This window comes from Diprion similis, chromosome 8, assembly GCF_021155765.1.
Source record: "Diprion similis isolate iyDipSimi1 chromosome 8, iyDipSimi1.1, whole genome shotgun sequence".
Taxonomy (NCBI): domain Eukaryota; kingdom Metazoa; phylum Arthropoda; class Insecta; order Hymenoptera; family Diprionidae; genus Diprion; species Diprion similis.
The window spans coordinates 11411848-11430570 of NC_060112.1; the positions used below are offsets into that span (position 1 = coordinate 11411848).

The 18723-nt window shown below is 37.3% G+C and overlaps 2 protein-coding genes across 4 annotated transcripts; one reads left to right on the top strand and one right to left on the bottom strand.

Moving 5' to 3' along the window:
* Positions 1–1715: 1715 nt before the first annotated feature.
* On the bottom strand, positions 1716–11720 carry LOC124408601 (UDP-glucuronic acid decarboxylase 1). Of its 2 annotated transcripts, none has more exons than XM_046885632.1 (6): positions 11267–11720; positions 9393–10013; positions 9188–9301; positions 8580–8900; positions 7898–8479; positions 1716–1736 (listed from the first exon to the last, which is right to left on the bottom strand). In XM_046885632.1, the coding sequence occupies exons 1-5, from the start codon at positions 11325–11327 to the stop codon at positions 8202–8204; spliced, it is 1395 nt and encodes a 464-aa protein (XP_046741588.1). In that variant the 5' UTR covers positions 11328–11720; the 3' UTR covers positions 1716–1736; positions 7898–8201. The 2 variants fall into 2 exon arrangements, with proteins under 2 accessions (XP_046741588.1, XP_046741589.1); XM_046885633.1 differs by lacking the exon at positions 1716–1736 and having other exon boundaries at positions 7947–8479; positions 9393–9904; positions 9935–10013.
* A 516-nt stretch (positions 11721–12236) lies between these two features.
* Positions 12237–18339, top strand: LOC124408602. 2 transcript variants are annotated; one of them, XM_046885635.1, is made up of 9 exons: positions 12237–12381; positions 13431–13498; positions 13597–13700; positions 14271–14456; positions 14846–15021; positions 15661–15802; positions 16138–16423; positions 16501–16661; positions 17163–18338. In XM_046885635.1, the coding sequence occupies exons 1-9, from the start codon at positions 12366–12368 to the stop codon at positions 17338–17340; spliced, it is 1317 nt and encodes a 438-aa protein (XP_046741591.1). In that variant the 5' UTR covers positions 12237–12365; the 3' UTR covers positions 17341–18338. The 2 variants fall into 2 exon arrangements, with proteins under 2 accessions (XP_046741591.1, XP_046741592.1); XM_046885636.1 differs by lacking the exon at positions 14271–14456 and having other exon boundaries at positions 17163–18339.
* Positions 18340–18723: the final 384 nt, after the last annotated feature.

Here is an 18723-nt window from a genome sequence, read left to right on the forward strand (position 1 = left end):
TTCGATCTTCTGGTTCTTTTCATCCTTATTAAACGTCTACTGTTTCGAAGGCTTCAACCATTCACTTTCAATTTTCAACGATCGAATTCACCATCAGTATTTCAGTGTGGTTCACGGATGAACTGAAATCGTTGGAGAAATTTTACGCTTTGTTCCTGCGATGAGTCTTTTCTTCCTTGTCTTGTCCAATTAGTGTAACTTTAATTCTGATACCCACACTGTGAAAAATGTTGGTGTTATTATTCACCAGAATTGGCAGGAGCGGATTGTCATAGAACATTTTCTGAGGACGGTTTCGAAATTTGAAATTAAATGGTGTTAGATGGACACCGAATATGGTGTTCGATCGTCACCGAAATATAGTCTACGGAAGTCCAATCGCATTTTTTTTATACCGCATTGTGTGCCACGCCATATCATCACCAGCTACTGCACGTAGTCTGCTTTTATTAGAATTCCACTATGATAATCACTGTGTAATTAATGCACTTCATACTAGTCCTCGGGGTTCCTTTTTAGGGACATAATGGAAACTCTATTCCATTCTATTCTATTCTATTGTTTCTCTTTGCTTCTGCATCATGCTTAATTAGGTACCTGTCCGACTCGTTGTCCCTGCCAAGAGACTGGATCTAAAACTTTATTTTTCTCCCTGACCGTACTTCAGCATAAGACTTGAAAATTGGCTAATTTGAGATGTGCAAAAAGACATGGTCATTGGAAATTGGAACTTCATCAACGCCTTTTTATCTCCGGAGATATTGTTACAGCCAGAGGTTGTTTTCCTCAGGTTTGAAGTTGTGTGTATTCGTGGGCATTGTGTGAGTACATTAATATTGAGAGGCCACCTAGAACGTGACGAACGGGTCGAAAGATCCTTCCAGCTCTGGCAACTCACCGCAAAGATATCCAAAGCACGTACACTCGTTTTATACGGAATAGGGGAGTCCTCTATTAGTTTCTTAAGTATATTAAGACTGACGAGGGTATAATAAAACTGTGACGAATCATCTCCTCGCCGATGCAATTTGAGCGGTAATTAGCTGATCAGTTTTCATCACGAAGTCTCGATTCCAGATATTTTTTAAAAATATGCACCAGTACCACCTTCTATTGACTTTTGGAATTCTATGGATTAGCGGGAGGACCTTCAATCTCGTTGTACGGTTAAATTGGTCCTTCTATGTTATTTACCTTGAAAATTGAAGAGTGATATCAAAAGAGGGAAGGGAAAAATCAGCTCATTGAAATGCCTGCAGAGTCTGAATTCTTGTCGTTAGAGATGCGTTTGGGTATTGAAAGGCATGCATGCATGGTTACATCTGGACACTATGAGGCAACCAACTGCACGTATAACCCAACGCCGCCTAAAGAGACCATTAAATGCTAATGTGGTCACGATTTGAACAGGCAATTAGGAGGACGAGTATGAACACTTTTTAGAGTAGGTTTATCCCATGTGTTGACTTCGATAGACGTTGAGAAAAAGCTCGGGTGAATGACACAAGAACTGCAGCTCGTACTCTACATGAACTCCGTCTTATACCGTTTAAAGGAATGCGTCAATCGAATCGAATTCCGTGAACACTTTGACGGTACGTCATGTATAATATTTATGTGACGGTAATCGAGGTGGCCAAGGATTGATTAAGAGGCCAATCGTGTCGCATCGTGGAATATATTCGCAATGAGGATCTTGATGCCTACGTGCGGTTTTTCACGACGTTCCTCCTTAGCTTCACCCATTGCGAAATATTCAAGTGACACAAGATTATGCGTAGATAGAGACTTGAGCAGAGATATGAAAACTAGAATGATTCTTATTCTTTGGCACATACATAAAGATCACATGAGTGTAAAATATTCGCAATATTTTCAAGCACCGAGAAAAAAGTGAACAAAGAGTCTTTTCAGTATTATGTTGAATGGACTTTACGGCCGAGAATTGATTAAACTCTTTAATTAGAATTGATTTTTGTTGGTAATTTGTAAATGTATCAATTAGTTTTCGGTAATAAACTTTGTTTTTTATTGATCTGAAATATGGATTTTTAGAGATCTTAAAACTTTATACACAGGTGGAAAAATTTCTTGCACTTCATATCTCGATCCTAGTAATCACTTAATTAAGATACAATGGAAGCAATACTAGTATTATTTAGAGCTCTTGACCTAGAATCAATAACAATTCATACCGAAATAGAGCAAGTGAATTCTTTTCGATTGGAATTTCTTTTCTTTAATGTTTTCTAATAAAGATCACGGTTGCCAAAATTCATAGAAAATCGGTTTTCATCAGTTAGGCACAATTGCAATCACTCCTGATAGTAATATTCCAACATTAGAAGTCAAAGCAAGGTAACCAACAATTGCAGGGTAGTGACATTGAACTTGGGAAGAAGGAATCTTTATCGAAATTCAGTGGACAAGGAATTCCCTTCGTCGAAAATTGAGCACTCGCTGATCATCCACCGCAATATTGCCACGTCCAAGTCTCGTTTTACCTGCAGGACTATTGAGTTACGAGGGGACCCGTCGATGCGTTGACCGTGCGATAAAGGTTATCATGGGACGTGTGTCACATGGCTGGAGCTGTATTTTTTCTCCTTATTTCATGGAAAGGAAGGTCAACCGCAGCATTTTTTCACCCACCTCAGAGCCAAGGAAGCTGTGAAGCAGTTTCAAAGTAATCTTGTAGGCTGACCGTACGACGTTCGTTTTCTTTTCTTTTTCTTCTCTCGTCCCGAATCGTTAAAGGGATAATCTATACACAGTATGAAACGGGTGAATAGTTCTCGTTTGAGAAGCTTTAGGACATTGCATTCACCGACAAACCTGCAGTAACATCATATTCCACGCAGATGTACAGAGAGAAAGGGACACGCTCGACTTTTATGCTGCCTCGTAAAATTTATAACTTTGTTCCTCCGCATTCCGTTAGATAGAAATATTTTTCTCTTTAGATAAGTATCACCGTGAGTAACTGAAGAATCGATTAAATTGCGATATTTCATATCGTGAGTACCTATAACCTTTGATCTCGCTGTAAGTACTCTGTGAAATTGGAATAGTATACTCTTGCACCGTAAAGAGTATAAGAACTTTCAACGATGTCTTTGTAAATTCAATATTGTATGTAAAAGATGGATTCTAAGCATAAAATTCCTCAAGGTACAGGGTTGGGTTAATTAAACATTGTTTCCATTCCAAATATATTCTGTAACATCGGCTTTGCAGTGTTTGTCATTAACGTCACGCTAATTCAAATTTTGCCGCTACACTTGCAACTTTTTTTCAAATTTCCAGCACAATGGGTGTGAAATATGTAAGTATATAGAATCACAAACCTTGAACATGTGACTAATTCTATATTCTGCATATATGCAATCACTTTATCACGATTCCCACGGCCATCCTCATCACCAAAATCAATATAATGGTTCTATTCCACCATTTGACTATTCTTACAATTCTCTTTTAGCTACTTTTCGATCCTCACCCAAAACTGCTTTCCTTCTCGCGTGCAGATGAAAGATGTTGAAAATTTTAGGTCCAAACAAAAGGAGTAACACAATGGAGGTAGAATAATGTGCGAAAGCGGTGACTGTTCAAGGGATGAGAAGAAGAGTTGATCCCATGAGCCCTTCGCCTCCGAGGCAGGCACAGCATCCGATGCCCTTTGCTCGAAAGTTTTGCTGTTTCTTGGTACTCGGGAGTTTGAGACCCGAGTCGGTTGGGTGGCCGAACTCAGGATCGTACCTACGCCTGTTCGTTTGCTCACAATCAGTCTGGCATTCCTCTTTTTTCTGGCTGCAGCTCGGCCGCCAGTCTGCCTGCCAGCTCGCCCCGCCGTTTGATGCTGAATCAGCTGACAAGCGATCGTTCCTGGACCACCTAGAGTCTCAGTCTCGGAGGTCCAGGTTGCCAGACGGGGCACAAAGCGAAAACCGGTGCGAGTTGAAACTCCAGAATAATTAGCGAAATGCTGTCTACATGCAAATACGCGAATCTCGTTTCAATTTTCGCTGTAAATTGGTCAATAGTTTAACCACTACAAACGTTTAAAATCGACGATCGCCACGGACGTTCATTTCTTGGGAAATCAAAATTGACATAGAAACGGGGATTTTTACTGTAGGGAAGTTAACGGAATTATGAAATTTCCAGTTGATATTTGGTTAAATTTGAACCCAAAGTTTGAGCGAATGTAGGTTTTCAAACACTAAGATATTTTTGAATCTATATAAGAATGTAAGTGTATGTTCTGAACACGTCGAGCTATTCAAGTTTTGTATAAATCAGAACAAAGTATTCAGCCAAATTCCAAGAAGAGATTTCACGCTGAATTTATCAAGTTTCTCAGAGTAAAAATCATACTGTTTATAGGTCAATTTCAACCATCCAAGAACGAACGTTCGTCGAAGCCATCGATGTTTAGCTCTTTTACAAGTCTAATTCCCTCGCAAGGTTGAATACGTTCCAATACGAGGAAATCGCGGTCAATGTTTAAACATGTCTTCGAGATGAAAATCTTCTAAAGTTATAGATCAAGAGAGTTCTCGAAGTTTTATTGAAAATCTGATGAAATGTGACATCGTCTCTTATGTAGAATTCGACAGGGATCTTAAGTTCCAGTGGAATGATTGAAACGCCGGGCATCTTGTACTTGATACTGATATCTCATAATAATTTCCACGTTTACCATTCCCAATACCCTTCAGGATAACGCATTGGCAGTTATTCATACTTACCATATTCCATATAAAATGTGGTAGTAATCATTAACCGCGAGTCAGTCTCTGCTTCTCGCCGCATTATGCACAGCGAAGAAATCTTTGAAGTCTGCAGAGTTGCCATTCCTGCAGGATTATATTCACAGGTAGATGAAAGCTGCTGGCTCTTTGAGCCAAAAGTAAAATAGACTCAACGTACATTACACGTTATTATACCTACACAAGTATGTATGTATGTATTCCTTCCAAGTCGGGATTATGAAACGAGCTGGCGTTTCCCGCACAGAGAAAACTGCACTCCCTCTTCACGAGCCGGAATTTTCACTCGTATGCTCAAAACATTCATTTGCTGGTTTATCCCTCACGCTAGTCAGTGGACAACTCTCGGTGATATTAGAATTACAGCCTCCTTCGGTGTGAGAAAGGGTCAACAGCGCCTTTAAAAACCGTATTGCAATAATTTACTCTGTGAGGAAATTTTTACTCCAAAATTGATGGGCCCCACATTCTGAATTAAAGATTAGGAAACGAGAAAAACAAAACGTTCATGAAATCTGCGGCAATGTTATTTGCGCTAATGATATCATTCCAATGATCTCAGCAAATTTAAAAAATATAAGCTGAGATATCAACCGTATGAGAAAAGGTTTTACAATTAGACTGTTTCTTAAACTCTGGTGTGTTTTATCTGATTTCGATGTTTTAAGCTTTTTTTCTCGGTCATCAGATTCTCACAAATCGTCTGAATACTATTCATGAAAACCTGCTGCAGTGTCTGCAGTTATAAAGCACAAATTTAATTCTAGACGAACTGTGGCATCGTAGTTACAAATATCTATTTTGATCAACTCTGGATACAACCATTTGGGAATTTTTTTCAGGTCATCTCTGTGTATATCTGTGGTGAACAAACTGAGTCCAAAATATGAAAATCGAATCAAAGACACCGGAGCTCGATTAGTTCAATAATTTTGAACGTTGTAATTATAAAAACTTTGGTCAGATTATATTTTTTCTTCTAATTTTTGAATTCAATTTTTAACAGAGGTCCACCCCCTGGAAAAAAGTGTAATTTAAAACATGTATTAAATTTATTAATTTTTTTCTGACAAAATTCCGAGTGTAACAAATAAACTTTGCCAATTTAAAAAAAATTTCCCCACAACTTTCTTTAGAATGAAAGCAACCAAAAATGACCAATTTTTCATCAGATTAGCAAGACTGCCAATGAAATCGGTCACGTCACCCTGTGCTGAAAACACCATAATAATAGCAATAAAAAAGTCAGTATCTTGACTCATTCACCTTGATTCTGCTCTCTTTACACTCTGATTGCAAAACTTTGTCAAAAAACAGTGACAAGTCATAGTGGCACCATTAAATACCCCAATGGGAAAAGGAAGCGAAGTGCAGATTGCAATCTCGCCAAGGCGATTACTTTTCATGCCTCTTAAGCAGAGGGATAGCGAAGGCGGTTAGATCATCTCCGGCGACGCCTTAGTGTCTTCATCGTGTTAATGGTGAAGGCGCAGTATCCCGGATGGAGTGATTACAACCAGGAACGTTAGTAGAGGGTCTCGTTCACCGGGCGACGACCACGCGCGCCCTGTCAAGGCCCACGCGTCACCCATTACACTCAATATCCCCCTTTAAATAAGTTGGTGTCTCTCCTCGCCACCGACACCAATTGCTCGTAAGCTCAATTCTCTAATTTGTATCTATCCGCGCAAGAATGCAGGATGCACATTGTTCGCCGAGAGCTACACGGCTCTACATCTACAAAAGTACCTTTCAGACTTGTTTTGAAACCATTCATGATAGAGGGGTCATTTTACAAAGCTCGTTACGTTTCTTGTTCTGATCTTTGGGGCTGCCGCACTGCATGCTTTCCAAATTATTATCAAGTGTTTTATTTTTTCTTATGGGACACAAACTGCATTCGTAATTGATACTACCCAGTCATCGGGTATTGCACAAGTCCCCCCCAGTCACCGAGTAATCCAAGGGTTCGACATGTATTGATCTGGTAACTGGACTAAGGATGGACATGCATAATTTTAAACGTAACAGATGTTTATTGATGTTGTAGAAGTATTCATTTGAAGCTTTCCCCAATAATGAACCCCCAGAATATTTCTGACTTTTAATGTGGTCCAGTGACGTCCTCTCTGGATTTATTATTGCGACCGAATTAGTGACTTTTAGTACTCCCATAAAACCACGACAGAAATTCCCATCTTCGTTGCGTCGTTGGAGATTTGTAATATATTTGTATGCTGGCAACTTTTACTAGCGAGAACGATGTGACATCTGGCGTTTCTTGCTAAAACTACGATGCAATTGTTGGTAAGACAGTGGTCTCTTTCATCACATGAAAAGTTTAACGATTAAGGATTATCAGCTTTTTATTACGAAATTTGAAATAAAACAATTTCTTGGAAAAGATCACTGAGCGTTAGCTTCTCAATCCAGCGTATATTGAATTGAAACATTTCGCACGAAATTTTGAAGTAAAAATTTGTCACACAAGAATTGACCCTGAATAACACACTCTGTCCACTTTTTTGCGGTACGTTTATTCAATCAATTATCTTGAAATATCATTCCCGCAGACCCACAATTCTAACTTGAATTGAATTACCCAATTTAATACGTTTAAGCCAACAATGTGTAAACACTTCTTATTAAGTTTACTCAATTACACTTTTCACGAAATAGTCGAAGCAATGACTTTTATAAAACTTAGTTTCCGTTAATCACGGGTGGTTACTAACATTTACTGACAGTAGTAACAGTACTTATGAGTTTCTCTTGCTGTACCGAATTTTACATGCGATCAGTTTAAATATACGCTATTTATTATACGACGTACAATATACAATATATTACAAGTCTTGATTCATTTGTTTTCAATTTAACCACAAATTCACCTACTTTACACGTTATATTTATGCAAAATTAAGTTGAAAGTACGTAACAGATTTAAAAGCAGGACGCTCGAATTCTCAATAGTAAATAAAAACTCTGGTTTTGTGACTTTAATAATTCAGTTGCCATTTTAATCACTTAAGTTTCAAGTTCAAAAATGTATTTTTAATATGACGTCACTTTCGATGACGTGCCGTACACTCAAGCTGAATAAACGTACTGAATATCCCCTTTACGGAAAAAAATCATTCTCCACATCTGCTACATTGTCCATGTCGCTCGAAATACATGAAGATATTGTTAAAAACAAGCGACTACGACTAAAATTACTAGCATAGCGGAGTAGGGTCAAATCCTCGGTGGGTTTTGATGGAATTTAATGTATATTTTTTCAATCGATTTTACTGTCGTTGGACGGCGCGTTATTTGGCACATAATGGTTTGCCCATCTACAGTGAAGATGGCATATTATCCTCACGCTTACAGTTAGCTGCTCATTCATGAATTTTGTGTCGTCCTACTTTATTCATTCAAAGATTTTTACAGCTGTTCGATTATGTCGTGGTCATTCTTTAACGACGTTTTTGTTTTTGTCTTAAAGTCGTCTTTCTGTGAGTGTTTGGTCCTTTGCAATTCTTTCCTAAAATACGCAACCGTCTGTTTAAGACCCTCGGACAACGGGACTTTCGGCTCCCAGTCCAAATATTTTTTCGCTCTGGAAATATCCGGTTTTCTTCTCTGCGGATCGTCTTCAACTGCCGCAAGCTCCACGATTTTACTGGTCCCTCCAACCAGGTCTTTTATCATTGACGCGAACTCTGAAATTGTAGAACGATCCGGTATGCATTGTGCAACGTAAGTAGATAAACAGCAAAACTTGATCTCAGAAATATTTATTGCTGCAAACTCCGGACTGACCTTCGATTGTATGTTCAACAGGATTTCCTATGTTTACTGGTAAAGTGTAATTCGATCCCATCAGGGCAACCAATCCGTCAACCAAGTCAGAGACGTACTGGAATGAGCGTGTTTGTTTTCCGTTTCCGTAAATTGTGATGGAATCATTTTGCAAGGCCTGCAATATGAAATTCGACACAACTCTGCCATCGTTCATATGCATCCTCGGGCCAAAAGTATTGAAGATGCGAGCTACACGGACTGAAACTCCTTCCTGTCGCATGTAGGCGTAGCTCAACGTTTCTGCTACTCGTTTACCCTCATCATAACAGGCTCTGGGTCCTAAGTTTAGATATTTCATTTCTGTGTTAAATACATTTGCATACAATTGCATGCCGCTCTGTTATATTCGAGGTTAGATAATTTAACACGTCTTGTTTCTCCGGTAAAATTTCATACCGCTAGAGATATATAATGAAACTTAAGCATAAAATATATGATTAAATTAGGTTGTAGATTCACAAACTCTTGAAGGCTATAGATTGGAATACAAGGACAAAATACAAAGATATTCTACATCAAGATTCGGTCTTGCGGTTACTTTTGGTTTTCATCTCTTTCTTACTTACCAATAGGATTAACGTGACCCCAATAAGTTTCAGACTGTGGATGTTCGTCAGGATCGCCATAAACCTCTGATGTACTAGCAATAAGGACCCTGGCACCAACTCTTTTCGCCAGTCCTGAAAGATTTAACCATATAAAAGGATTGCTAAAGTTTTCACAAGAAAATTAAGATGCGGGAAATGTTAATAAAGAGGGGTTTTTTCTTACCTAACATATTAATAGTCCCAACAGTGTTAGTCTTAATTGTCTTTACTGGGTTATGCATGTAATGCGGTGGACTTGCAGGACTAGCTAAGTGATAAATTTCATCCACCTCTAAGTAAAGAGGTCTAACTATATCATGATGAACCAGTTCGAAATTTTCGTGGCCCACCCAGTGTTCGACGTTTCGTTTTCTACCAGTGAAAAAATTATCTGCTACAATGACTTCGTGCCCGGCAAGCATTAGGCGATCGACGAGATGCGAGCCAACGAAACCAGCTCCTCCAGTGACTAAAATCCTCTTTCGGTTCTTGTAATTTAGAAATTTAACAGTGGGGAAATTTTTAGGTACTCTGCTTTCAATTTTTGCTTCAATTCGATGGAGTTTATCCTCAAGTTCCCGTATCCTAGTGTTTGCTTCTTGAAGATCATTTATCTCGATGTAAGGAACGTCATTATCCATCTCCATCATCTTCTCAATGGCTTCAGGTTCAATCTCGTTCAAACTGTTCTCGTTCAAACTGTTCTCGTTCAAACTGTTCTCGTTCTGCTTGATTTGGCGGAGCCGTTTATCGTTGAAAGATTGTTCCTCCACAGTCTTTGCCCAACCTTTGTAAAAGCCTAGAACTGTGCAATGGACACTTTTTTATTTCAAATTGTTTTGACGTCTTCTTTAAATTTCTTACAAGCTAATGGCAGCATTAATATTAATTAAATTTTACATCAACAGCTCTAACAAACAAGAAAATTCAAATCGTCGCTGATAAGATAACTTGCCTTATTATTATTTTTTGTGACAGAATAACTACCGTTATTGCGTAACTAGTATGACTGATAAATCAACAAAACAAAAAAAAAAAGCGAAGTAACGTTGATAGACGCTATTTAAAGTATTATGAAATTAATTGCGTTCTAAATTTGTGAATGTAAATGTGTTTACTAGAATTTCCTGTATTTCTGTTATATTTGAAGGCAAAAAATTAACAGAACACTAGGAGACAAAGTGTGAAAATTGTTATCATACAAGCTGAGTACCTGTTTATAATCTACATTTTCACTCTCATATAGAATAAATTTTTCTATTTGATCACAAAACGGAGTGAATGTCAAATTGGTTTTAGTGCAAGAAATATGCCTTTTCCACTATGTGAATACTTAAACATTAGTTATAGTTTCCAGGTATATTTGGAGACATACGTCTGCATGTGTAGAAATGATTTTAACGCTAACGATTAGGCAAAAAATGAATTATTTTGTGAATAAAAAAGTGTACAAAATGTAGCAAAGATAGATGTGAGAAACCTGTTGAATGATAGATATAGAATGTAAAGTGCATATTGATTTCATACCGTAACTCGAATCAAATAGCGTTGTTCTTTTGTATTATTTTCACAAAAAATCACCAAACGAATAGGAACCGTCTGTAGTTTTCTTTTTTAAAAGGTTAAATTAAATCACTCTGTCGGTTAGTCTTCAAGTGAAAGTCAAAATCGATTCTGAAGCGACTCTGAACTGTGTTCTGCTACACATATGACCGATATTTCAAACTGCCAGCTGTTCATCTAGACATAATATAAATATAAATGGGCTTCTGTGTGCGTGGAATGACAATTTTCATTGTACTATTTATTTATACAGAGTAACAAGTTTGCGAAGTCAGAAAGTTGTGTCTCAAGTGCTTTTCAGGTATTATTTAAATTAATATCATTTGGTGTTCTTTGGCGTTTAAACAGCTGTATCAATAGTTTGCAAAGCGATTAATTAATCTTCATACCATGATTGTTGAAGTCAACTTAACAAAGCAAGGTGACACCGAAGGAGGCGGCGCAGTTTCGATCCAAAAACAGCGAATAGACGCATACTGGAGTGTGCGTACTCACCCAATAGAATGCATACGATGAAAAACGCGGCTTGTTTCATTTTGCGCTGCGTGAGGACCATCTTCCGTATTTCACATGTTTCGACTAGTTCCAACTCAGGCCATAATATCCTCGTCAGCTAGTCTTTCGCCTTCAATTCGTAGTTCACGTTCACACTCGATGCATTCCAATCGCAAGCCGTGCAGCGTGCACGCAGCGGGAATGAATGGACATTTAAAAACAGGTTACGGGCCGAGAGTGACATAACCTAATCCCACTAACCTCTGTCCGAAAATATAACCAATCAAAAGCGATTTTTCTAACTTCACCAGACAACAGTACGCGTGACGCGAACTATAGCTTGGTGTACTTTGGCTTTTACACCTGTAAGCTGCACCAGGTACTCTCAAAAAAACACATGAAGATATATCGACGAACTGAACCGAAGCAGCCAAGACCGGATAAATCCGATATCTACATCGACCCAGCAAAAAACCGCCCGTCTAGAGATTAGCATGGTGCTGCCATCTTTCGGTGGCTACGGAACTAAGCACGGCTTTGTCTGTCTTCATTATGAAAAGGTAAATGGTGGGTAATGTAGGCTGCATGGAATGAGTGTTCGACCGGTCGGTATTGAAGAGTCACAATTGAAGGCTTATCGATGTAAACGAAACTTCGCAACAAAAAATCGCAAAACCTTATGCGAAACAACTAACATGTATTTTACTGAAATAAAGAGGGTAATCAGATCTCAGTAGTTTTGTCTTTCATTCGCCATCCTCGTTGAGGATTCGTTGCAAAAATTGACGAGAATAATTATAGCCGGTAAAGAAGGATGGTAATAAATTGAGCGTGATTCAGTATAGATAAAGCAGATGACTTAGGATTGGATTACCGTAGAATGAACCGATAAAAAGATTAAGCGACTGATGATGAATGAAAATTCTTGGATGAGTTTTTCGACGGTGGATAAGTCCTGATTGGTAAACAGACGTTCATTCGAAGAGCGTAGTAACGTGACACGCGGCTATCACATGTGGTGTATATCCCTGAAAATACCGCGACGTGGGCAACGTGAACATCTGTGTTGTAGGCGGTTTTGACAAGCCGAAGAACAAGGATGGACGTGCTCAAAGGTATGATTATTCACCGTTACAAAATTCAACAGATCGAACAAAAGAAGTCAGAAATAAACTATCCCATTTTTGAAGAGATTTGCATCTTCGATTGTACCAAAAATCAATCCAATTACACGAACTATTGTCTGTAGACTAGTGATTTCAATCACTGATACATAATTCAGGAATTTCTCGGACGCTGAGGCGATAAAACGACTGTACCGACCAGTGCGTACCTCCCAATAAACAGCTTGAATGAATTAAACCTACGACAAGCTGACACAAAACAGTCCCGTACTTTCTGTAACTGTTCAAATTTCATGATGACTTTTACTGCCGAAACGTGACGCATCGCAGTCTCTATATCTGTAAAGATATTGAAGTAAGTCTTGTAATCACAGCTCGAGCGTCAATTTAGGCGATTAACGATAAATAAAGAATTAAGCCATCCTCGAGCACCCGTGTTTTTGATCTTCAGTCAAAGCGCATTTCGGCATATGTTACACGATTGCATGAAGTCTGTAGTCTAAATCTATCGACCGCATTATCTCTAGTTCATTTGATACTCACTACCTACGAGATAAAGAAATTGGTAGACTAGGGAGGGAATCTTGAAAGAGTTTCCCGTCACTGCTTCTTGCAATTTTCCGAAAAATACTTCGAATGGTTTTGCGCTCAATTTCTGTGATTTTTTATAAATGTTACAGAAAAAAATTTAACAGGAATTATTAGGATTTTTCGATTCGATCTTGAGATTCGTTTCCGCATAATTTTTTCCGTTTTAAAGCAATCACGGCATAGATGTTCATTCGAAACATTAATTTTTAATCCTTAATCCGAATTTGATTTTTCCCGAGTACCTTGAGCATGACAACATTATTATCAACAACGGGAATGTCAGTATAAGACATTAGAGTAACTGCAACACCCCTAGTTACCCCGAACCACCGTAGGCAAGGAAAATTCCTCCGTGAAGGGTTGCGCAATTTTGAAATCGCGACTCAGTCAGCAAAGAAGAGACCATCAGCGTTTTATTCTCTGTTTGCTTTTTTCCTTTGTTTCTGTAGTACAAAATCCGGACCTCGTTCAGGCCATCGAATGGACCAAGGAGACAATCGAGACGATGATCACGAGGGTATATTGTACTAAAATTTTCAACAGAGGGTTTGCGGCTACAGCCAAGCATAGACTCAAACTTTGCATCCTAATAAAACGTGTTTTTACTTAATCCAGTCGTTTACGAATGCTGCTGTGCGACGATCAATATGGAGCAATGCCCCGGTTAAGCAGCACCCTCTCAAGGACGTATTCTTCACCGTCAAGGGAGACACGCACGTGTAAGTGAATTACTATCCAAGTCGTATTTAGAAGTATTTATATTATTTCCTCTCAGGTTTTCGGACTAAAACGAAGTGGCATTTCGGCGCTTCGGGAATTGAGAGCCCAATAATTTGATGAAGTGTTTGGCAGAAGTTGCAGAAGTATCTGTAAAAGTAGTATATTAATTTCATAGCAAAACACCTCCAATTTAACGTCATTAACATGTTATTAAAATCATGATTGTCAAATGTTACGAAATGTATTTGTTTCCAGCGCTGTTTCAATTATATCTGAAAAAACAGAGTAGCTAGTAGTTTTAAAAAAAAAAAAAAAAAATTACAACTTGTGAATTTCTGTCGAACAATCGGAATTGATCAGCAATCAGTGAGTTGAAATGAATTTGAAAAAAGCTGGACGTTAATTGATATCACCGATATTTAATTTTATATTTATTTTTTTTTGTACCTAAAGATGAAATTTTTCCCAAAATAATTACACTGTAACCGAATCTGTGTTTCCTCAAATTCTTGGAGTCTAAAATCACGTACGAAAAGATGTTCCAAGATTCTATTTTTTAAACCATTTAGAGAGTTGACGAACCTCAAACTTCTGCGTGAGCCGGATTTCCGGTTTACCGATGTGACCGCGCGACTAGAGTTCCTTTTCTTGGCAGCTGAAATTGACGTCGGTGATTTGGAGGTATCGGGAGAATTTTTCGTGCAAAACACTGCCCTGAACGCTTTTCTGCCTTTGACCACATCTGGTCAAATCTCGTAAGTATTTTGCAATAAACTGACGTAGATATGAATAATTTAAAAATAAAAGACTGTCGTTAATTTTAACGAAACAAACAGTACTTGAATTATTTGTTACACGAAGTGAATTGCTATTTTTTGTTGAGACAGTTTCACTGTCACTAAAATTACTGTAAATTCGATTAGTTTATAAGATTATTTTCTATTTGACGATAATTTTTGTTTTGTTATCGATCACTAAAAATATTATTAAAAACCTGTGTTGGTAACATTTTGAAGACAACATAATTTCGCAATGATGTTTAATTTGCGAATATGAACGAATTTGCGCAAATTAATATGAGCTGTACTTCGGATAAATTTGAGACATAAGAATTGATTTATACACTGCGCGTCTTTTCGCGCAGAATAATTTTCAAAAATGTTAAGGCGAAAGGGTCAATCGGAGTTTATCCAATAGAGGACTGTTTCCTGACCAACAAGGGTTACGCCATCGAGTATAAACCAGAGAAAGTCCTTATAAAAACTACGTACCGCGATGGCGAGGACGAGATAAGCGGTCAACTCGACAAGGATGAACTTTGTGAGTAAACGTTGGATTCCCCAGAATAGTTCAGTGGCATAATTTTTATCACATATTTATTGTGCAATCATTTTTTTTCGTCACCTTCCGTGACTGATCATTTGTGTTAAAGATCATGAACGTGAAAAGTAGAAAATGAACGATATTTAGGTGGCTTAAAACTACAGTTGAAAAATGGGTAATTTTAAACCAACATTTCAATCCTTGAATCCATTAAAGTAAATTAAAGTCACAAAATTCGTTTGTTGATGCAATGTACATTATGACTCCGTTTTAAATTCCTCAAAAACTTATTAGGTTTTTTCAAGCGGTGGACAGAGTCTCTGATTTAATATTGACTTTCACATTCATTAAAAAATCACATTCATTTTTAAACACAGGTTCAAAGAATTTAATTTTTGGGACAAAGCCAAGCCTGTCTTATGCAATAATAACCGGCAATAATCTATAACTTTATGCAAATTGTTAATAGTTCGCGTAACGTATACTGAAAAATATTGCACAACGCACCTAAGTTTTCGACTCTTCGTATTTCCATTCGGTAATACGAATAAATATACTAAATGCACTAAGTATTTGGTAATCCGCTGTGTTATTTCCGTCGTCTTTCTCCTGACTCATTACCCATTTTATTCTAAGCTGATACCTTGGGTGCTCACTTGTGGATGGATCTCACCAGTCGCTTGAATCACTTGCTCAAAATGGAGCTCGATGAAGTTATCGTTGAATTATCTGCCTGCGATCTTCTCCAAGGGGAGTCTGATTTAGTCGATGCTATAACGTAAGTATAATCAAACATGAAATATAATTGACCAAGACGTAGTCAGCTGAGTAAAAGATTTTTCTCCATAGTGCAAAATAATGAGTATTATCACGTAGATGGAAACGAATAAGATTGTCCAAGTAAAAATTCATCTAAATATTGTGAAAGATAGTTTCTCATGTCTCTCTAAAAAATTAAATTATCTTCATTTTAAGAAATCATTTTTCAAGATTTTACTGATTATTTGTGTGAACTTAATTCACATTATCTCTAAATAAGACAGAGGATGTAGATAATTTATCTAGATAACATACAATACTCTAAAATATTAATAAAAATACTGACTTCTACAGGGCGCACAGCAAATCGGTGAACGTGGTGACGAACGATATATTCGACAAAATTGTCGCCAACGCGAACAACCGAGTCAACGAACTCAAGATCTCGACCATACCGACACCGGACATCGACGCTTCTTTCACCAAGAAATTGGCTGGAGTCGTGACGACGGGTCGTTTTACCGCGAGTAATGGCACCTTCCAGAATCTGGCCACGATATCCAGGAAGGGGAACGTCAGCATTGCTGTCGAGGATGGAAATATCGTTATATTTGGGACTGTCGGTCTCGCCGAGCTCAAGGTTCGCGAGTTTTTTGCAAAGATCATGCAGCGAGATGGAGTAAAATTTAAAAATTACAAGTGATTCCCTATTTGCAGATTTCTTACGACCATTACGAGGCAAAGTTGATGGATATTGGACCGACAGGAACTATACAGACAACCGTTGGTCGTAATGAGGCTCTCTTCAAGTTTGTCCTCGATAAAAAGGACCAGGACGTTAAGATCCGTTTAGTGGATTTCAAGATCACAAACATCAGGTATATATGTATACATATATGTATACATACCACGCCTTTTTTAAAGCCGGTGATAGTCAAGGCGGTTTCATATTGACTTTTTTTGAAATCTTTCTCTGAATACATCATTTCCAGAAGTTTGTGAATCGACGCTTTGCCGAGAGAAGTCGCAGAAATATTCAGATAAATCTAGTGCCAATTGAAAAGAATTCAACTTCTCAGTGTTTTTGCACGAAGGAAACACGTGATTCCTTTGCATTTTTTTCAAACTTCTTCAACTCTTTTGCAGGACTTCTCTGTTTATCTGTCATTTAATAACTCTCATTAATAATTGTTGTTCAGAGAAATGGAGAAAATTTCGTTGAAAGCAATCGTTGAAATTTTGATGTAAGAAAATCGCAGTATTATGCAGAATTAAATGTAAAGCGTTTGCCAAGGAATAGGAAGGAATTTTACGTTAACTTGAAAAATTCTACACATCAACACAAATCAGAGGAAGAATTTTCTTAATATTTTTTACAGTGACGTCGAAGCCCATGTAACGGGTCTGGGAGGTCTGAATTGGTTGGCGTCAAAGATTTCATCCTGGATGGCAAGCACCCTGCGATGGAAAGTCGCGCCAGTCGTCGAGGCAAGAGTCAAAGAAAACATCGATAGAGTTCTGGAAGATTTCAACGTCAGTGCTTTGCTCAACAAATGACTATTCGTGTATCGGGGTATCGCAGCCGACGCGACGACCGAAAGGACAGTTGCACTCGCCGTGGATACACCGAGGAATAACCCATATTTTTACAGCGACATTTTCAATCTGAATTTCTTTTTTTGAACTTATTACGTCACCCGCTTATTATAGGCTGTACAAAAACTGAGCATTTCATTCTATCTTGGATTGAGATGTAAAGAATTTTCGAAAACGATTAATTAGATACACCTTAAACCATAGAGCAGGATTAATTGGGGCAGCGGTGTTATTAATCAACCAGGAAACTTTTGAGCTTGGCACGATTTTATCGCAGGTTTTTACTCGTAGTTTCAACGAAACTCTCGAATTCATTTTATTGTTATGTTATTGTTAAAATTGTTATTAGTATTATTATATTCACTCTACTTTACCTACTAAGCAATTAATTTGCCTGTTTTAATTTGTTTAATCCGTCTTATTAGTATTCATGTCCATATCTATATCTTCTGTAAGTATTCTAACTCTTCGTTATGAGTTATGTTTAACGAATACGTGATTTTTTCACGCGTACTTTAAAACGAAGAGATAATTTTGAAACTTATGTTGATAATATATTATATAGTGAATATTTGAGATCCCAAGATATCGATGTATTACATATAAAAAGAATTTATATATTTTTAATTTATACAACCCTTATGATAATTTTCTTGTTGAGTTTTGCATTTCTATAATGCGGTTTGTGATGAATTGTTAGGATAGATTGTTGATATACCAAAATACTTAATAATAAATACATGAGCAATAATTATTTTAATATATATCTAAAATAGTAACGAAACTATCGGTTCGTTATCCAAAAAAGCATTATCATACATCCATCAATATTCATAATGTAATAACAGGTATTAATTATCAGTGCTTCTTGTTCTACGGTATTTTGCGTAAAATTGCGCATGCCAGTATCTTATATGTATATATAATACAGCTATGAAATATTTGTTTATGTTAACTCATCAGAATGAGAAATCTTTTTGGAATAAAACAAAAGTTCTTCCAACGTAATAAATCAAATATTTTCTAGTTTTATTATTGCGCCCTTTGTACCATAGTTTCTGCAAAATATGGTTAGTCTCACCTAATTATATTTAAAATTGCTAATTCGAATTATAGTCCGAATTCAATGGTGACCTTTATTAGCTCCAATCAAAAGAAATTTTCAGGCTTCGAGAATTTTCATATTTCAGTTTGGCATTTTTAACAAATCGTTTTTGGCTCTTTCAAGATAATCCTGATATGTTTTTATTTTTAAGGAAATTTAAAGAATGGAGCAGTATTTGTGAAACATTTACGTACAGTTACTTTGATTGATTCAAAATCATATTTTTCAAATTCTTTTGT

Bases quoted from the DNA above. Each gene is read 5' to 3' on its own strand.
- LOC124408601 (XM_046885632.1), bottom strand. From the start codon at position 11,327: ATGGTCCTCACGCAGCGCAAAATGAAACAAGCCGCGTTTTTCATCGTA. The intron at 9,302-9,392 runs GTAAGAAAAAAC...TAAATCTTTCAG, and splicing joins TGGGACTATTAATATGTTAG to GACTGGCGAAAAGAGTTGGT. The intron at 8,901-9,187 runs GTAAGTAAGAAA...ATCTAAACTTAG, and splicing joins GGGTCACGTTAATCCTATTG to GACCCAGAGCCTGTTATGAT.
- LOC124408602 (XM_046885635.1), top strand. The intron at 13,701-14,270 runs GTAAGTGAATTA...TAAACCATTTAG, and splicing joins GTCAAGGGAGACACGCACGT to AGAGTTGACGAACCTCAAAC. The intron at 14,457-14,845 runs GTAAGTATTTTG...CTTTTCGCGCAG, and splicing joins ACCACATCTGGTCAAATCTC to AATAATTTTCAAAAATGTTA.